Below are 4,176 nucleotides of genomic sequence, written 5' to 3'. Positions count from 1 at the left end.
GCTGATTTATTTCTTCCTTCAAAAGAAAAAAAACACACTTTGATACTTTTATTCCTCTTCAGAAGCCCATTGTGGCCTGAGTAATTAAAAGGAAATGGGAACAGAAAGATCTGCCCTCTTTACAGTACTTTTTGCATCTTACTCTTTCCTTTATTGAAGTTCACAGTGAAGGAAGTGACTGGAAAGTGAGTTTGGGTTTTGTTTGCTTTTTCTCGTTTTTTAAAACTTAAGCCAAAGTCTTTCAGCCACTGGGCATTCAGAAAGAGACCTCTCTGAGGCAGCTGTCAAGACCGGAGCTAAAGGTTTCCAAAGAAAAATGGAGGGGAAGGGGAGCTGGTAGTTCTCTTTGCTCCACAGTGAATGTGGAGCCTCTTTTATGTCTAGGGCCAAGGGGGGAGGAGGAGAGGGAGTGTGTGAGCGAGCTCTAATTTAATAAAGAGAAAGGCCTATTGGGTCCTGCACCTGGTGAAAAAGACCCGAGCATGCTTTAATTATGGCCTGTTGTTGGGGAGCCTTTGGTGGGTGTGAAACCGCTGAAATGTGGAGCTATTCAAATAGAGGTCAGGCCCAGAGACCTCGGAGCACAATGATTAACAAGGCTGCAAGCATTCAAGCTCAGCCAGCCAGAAAGAATAGGAAATTGGCAACAGGGGCTGGGAGAGGAGTTTGAATACAAAGAGAGCTAGGCCAAAATACCCCACTCTTTTTTTCCTCTCTCTCTCTATTTTCACTCATTTGTTATAAAGGGTTTTATTCCTCCTTTATAACACTAAACCTTTGAGTTGCCTCTGGATGAACAAGCAATACCACTTTCTTCTCCTTTTTCAAGAAAACACAATGTGTAGCAGTCAATTAATAAAAGTGTGTGTCAGAGAGCTCCTACAGGCTGTTCCCACGTGTCTGTCTCTGCCATGGGAAAGGGTTTGCTGGTCCAAAGGCTGGTAGCCCATGGTGGAACTGAAGAGGAGAAATGTCTGAGAAGGGATTTGCCCTTAAAAAACAAACAGAACAACGGGCATTAGCTTGGCAACCATAAGGGAAATGTAGAAACTTAGCTCCAGGAGGATATATTTGCTCCTGCCCCACTCATATAGATAGTGCTGAAAATCTCAACACATCAAAGCGTCTCTCCTGGGCTTGTCTCTTATGCCACCACAGCATTATGTGCGCCCACACCCTGCGGGGATGTTGAGTTTTTATCCATCCCTTTGGCATAGTCCTACCCACAGATCACCCTGACATCCACAATGATGCTGGCTAAGGGCAGGGTTCCCCAGGGACATGAGATTCAGGTCTCACGCTGAAGCCAGCTGAGAAACAGGAATTGTGGCTTTTGGCCATCTCCCTTCACGTCTTTAGTTCACACACTAAAGCCGAGAAACAAGCAAAGGCTGCAGCCAGCTTAGGTTCTGAGAGCAAAAGTCTCAGCCCTATCTCGGCTGAGGAGAACCATGCCAGTATTGAAACTGTGGGATTTTTTTAAATTTGTTCTCCTCTTTTGGGTTATTGTGTATTTGTGCTGCACAGCCCAGAAGCTACACTATGATGCCCGTGTCTGGAATGTTGCAAAATGCAGGGGGCTTTGCTTTGGAAATATTTTTCTTTTTTGGTCTTTATATATTTCAACTGGAAATGTTCTGACAATAATCTTCAAAAGGTGCGAAAGGAGTACCTGAGGGTTCGGGGGGTTATCTGGATGGTTTAGTTTGCTTTGTTGTTGGTTTTTGCTAGGTTTTAAATCAGAGTGATGTAACAAAACCAACAAAGCCTATTTATTTTTTTCTTTCTTTTTACTTAACATTAGAAATGATAAATCTGTCTGTGTTGCTGGGTATTCATTGCTAGCTGGAATTAAAGCTAGGAGGGAAGGATTTTTAAACAGACTGTTTAAACAGCTTTTGTGGATCTCTGTGTTTGTTCTGTGTGCTTGTTTTTCTTCAGACCTCTTTGACTCTTGTAATTGATGGTCAATTCGAAAGCCAAAAGAAGCTAACTCTGAAAAAGGAATTCTGACTCTTTTTTTTTTAAAAAAGTGGTTATACAGAGAGTTAGGCTTGTGTAGTGATGCTAGTGCTTTCCTTTGAGCTTTCAAGTTCATTGCCAGAAAAAAATGCAGCTTCATAGAAAACACACAAAATCATCTTCCGAAGGGATAGCTATAAACAAATACATGTATACATTAGAATAACCAAAGTTATCTTAATTCATGACGGTAGCACTTAAGGACAGCTGTTTCTTGCGGTTTAGTTTTGGGACTTTATTTTCTTTTGCCTTGTTTTGTTTGGATGCACAGAATTAGAAAAGGATCGAAACCAACCTGTTAAAAAGTAGCTATCTGCTACTGCTGCTGTCTCAGAAACAGAGGGTTTCAGCTAGGAAAAAGCCAAGGCTCTTTTTGGAATGTACCATTGCAGCATGGGTCAGTGCAGGAAAAGTGATTAGTGCTGTTTTGCTGCAGGACTCGTCTTTTTCTGATAAGTGTCAGGAGAAAATGGGGAGCTCTTCATGCGGCATTCTCAAACATTCTTCCGTTTGTTTTTAACGATGAACCTAGGACTAAGACGCTGATTATGAGCTCTCTTGTGTCCTCTCCCTAGGGAACTGGACCACAATGACATCTCAGGCACAATAGAAGATACCAATGGAGCCTTTACAGGCCTAGAAAACCTAAGCAAGCTGTGAGTATCCCTGGGTTTGAAGTTCTGCAAAGCAGTTGTGTTGTGTGGGGGTGGGTCTCTCCGATGTAGCCTTCCTCCCTTTGGAACAAGATAAAAATCAACAGAAAATCTGAGGTGTAGTAGTTTTGCAGGCTTACTGCAAGAGTGCAAATGTAGTTATCAAGCACTTGTTTCGAAGCAGATATGAGGTGATTATAGTCCTTTGAAAGTGACGAACAGACAGTGCCACATGCTGTAGTTCAGCCACACAGGAGAGAGAAACCTGTTTTCATCTGTAAGATTCAGCACAACTGTTCTTTCCTTCCAAAAGCAAACAGCAACAAAAAAGACCCCTTGCAATCTTCAGCGAAGCACTGATTGATGCAGCAAATAACAATAAACAGAAGAGAAAAATCACCCCATTTCCTGTTACAACAGGGGATTGAAACAGGATTCGTTTCTGTGGGATACTCTGTCTGAGAGTGATCTTTTGGGCTTGCTTCCATGTGCAGCGACAATAAAAGGCACCATGGGGCATAGGCTCTTAAAGAGATAAAAAGAAACCTAAGGCAAGCATGCGCCTTGCAAATGTTTATAGCATGCTTGGCCTTCACAAGTATTTTTACATTGCTCTGTGCTTGTTCGTATTCCATTTGAAATCGGCTGTATAAATCAGCCCTGTCAGAGAAGTCTCTGATGGCTTGTGACAAATCAAGAGTCTTTCTAATCATTACCTCTTGCCTTTGTTTAAGTTCTCAGCACCCCCTCATCACGCTGTCTCTGATGCTGAGATGGCACAGCCAGAGGTGCAGTAAAAGTACCTCGATGGATAGCAGATGGCTAGAATGAATCCTGGCAGGCGGTATATTGTCACAATCTCATTAGAGACTCCTGGGGGAGCGGGAAGAGCCGTGGCAGGATTCGTGGGGACGTAATGCTTAGATGGAGAAGAAAAATTTTGAAGTCACAGACATAGAGGGCATTTGATCATTGTTGAGGGGAGTCACTGGATCCAAGAAGAGGGGAACCAAGTTGTAGCTGCAAGCAAAGTGAGAGAGAAGGACTTAAGGACCAGGGGAGTCAGGCAGGGAGGTAGAAGAAGTGTGGGGAGAGAGAGGCCAGTAGGAATTGCTGTGCACGTGGAGTTGGGAAATCTTCCCACAAGTTGCTAGAGAAAAGGCAGAGGTGGTGGGTGGGGGAGTCCTTGGCTGCTGTTGCTAAAGTTTTTGGTTTGTCTGAAGAAACCAGTGAAACCATGCGAACAGCTAGAAGGGTAGTGTGAGCAGAGTCTTTGTCCAGAGGGATTTGCAGGCTGTAGGATTGTGAGTCTGTAGTGCTGCTTTGACAAGGGAGAGAAGGTGGAGGAAAGGAGCGGAGAGAGCAAGCTGTCCTGGTGGGACATCCACTGCAGGGCATCCCTCCAGCATGGCCACTGGCATGGGAGCAAAAGTGGTGGCCTCAAGCGATGGGGATATGTTAGAAATGCTGGGTGCAGATAACAGAAGCGAGGTGAAAAAGC

The 4,176-nt window shown here is 44.0% G+C and overlaps 1 protein-coding gene across 2 annotated transcripts in view; it reads left to right on the top strand.

Moving 5' to 3' along the window:
• Nucleotides 1-4,176, top strand: part of LRIG1 (leucine-rich repeats and immunoglobulin-like domains 1) — a 61,228-nt gene that overhangs the window by 35,821 nt on the left and 21,231 nt on the right. For both annotated transcript variants that reach the window (XM_009329807.1, XM_009329806.1), the window contains exon 8: nt 2,598-2,678. In XM_009329807.1, the coding sequence (XP_009328082.1) occupies nt 2,598-2,678 (81 nt within the window). The remainder of the gene's footprint in view (nt 1-2,597; nt 2,679-4,176) is intronic.

The sequence above is a fragment of the Pygoscelis adeliae genome, unplaced genomic scaffold, assembly GCF_000699105.1.
Source record: "Pygoscelis adeliae isolate BGI_AS28 unplaced genomic scaffold, ASM69910v1 Scaffold67, whole genome shotgun sequence".
NCBI classification, from domain to species: Eukaryota; Metazoa; Chordata; class Aves; order Sphenisciformes; family Spheniscidae; genus Pygoscelis; species Pygoscelis adeliae.
Note: the sequence above shows the minus strand (reverse complement) of the source record. Positions and strands in the feature narration are given on the sequence as shown.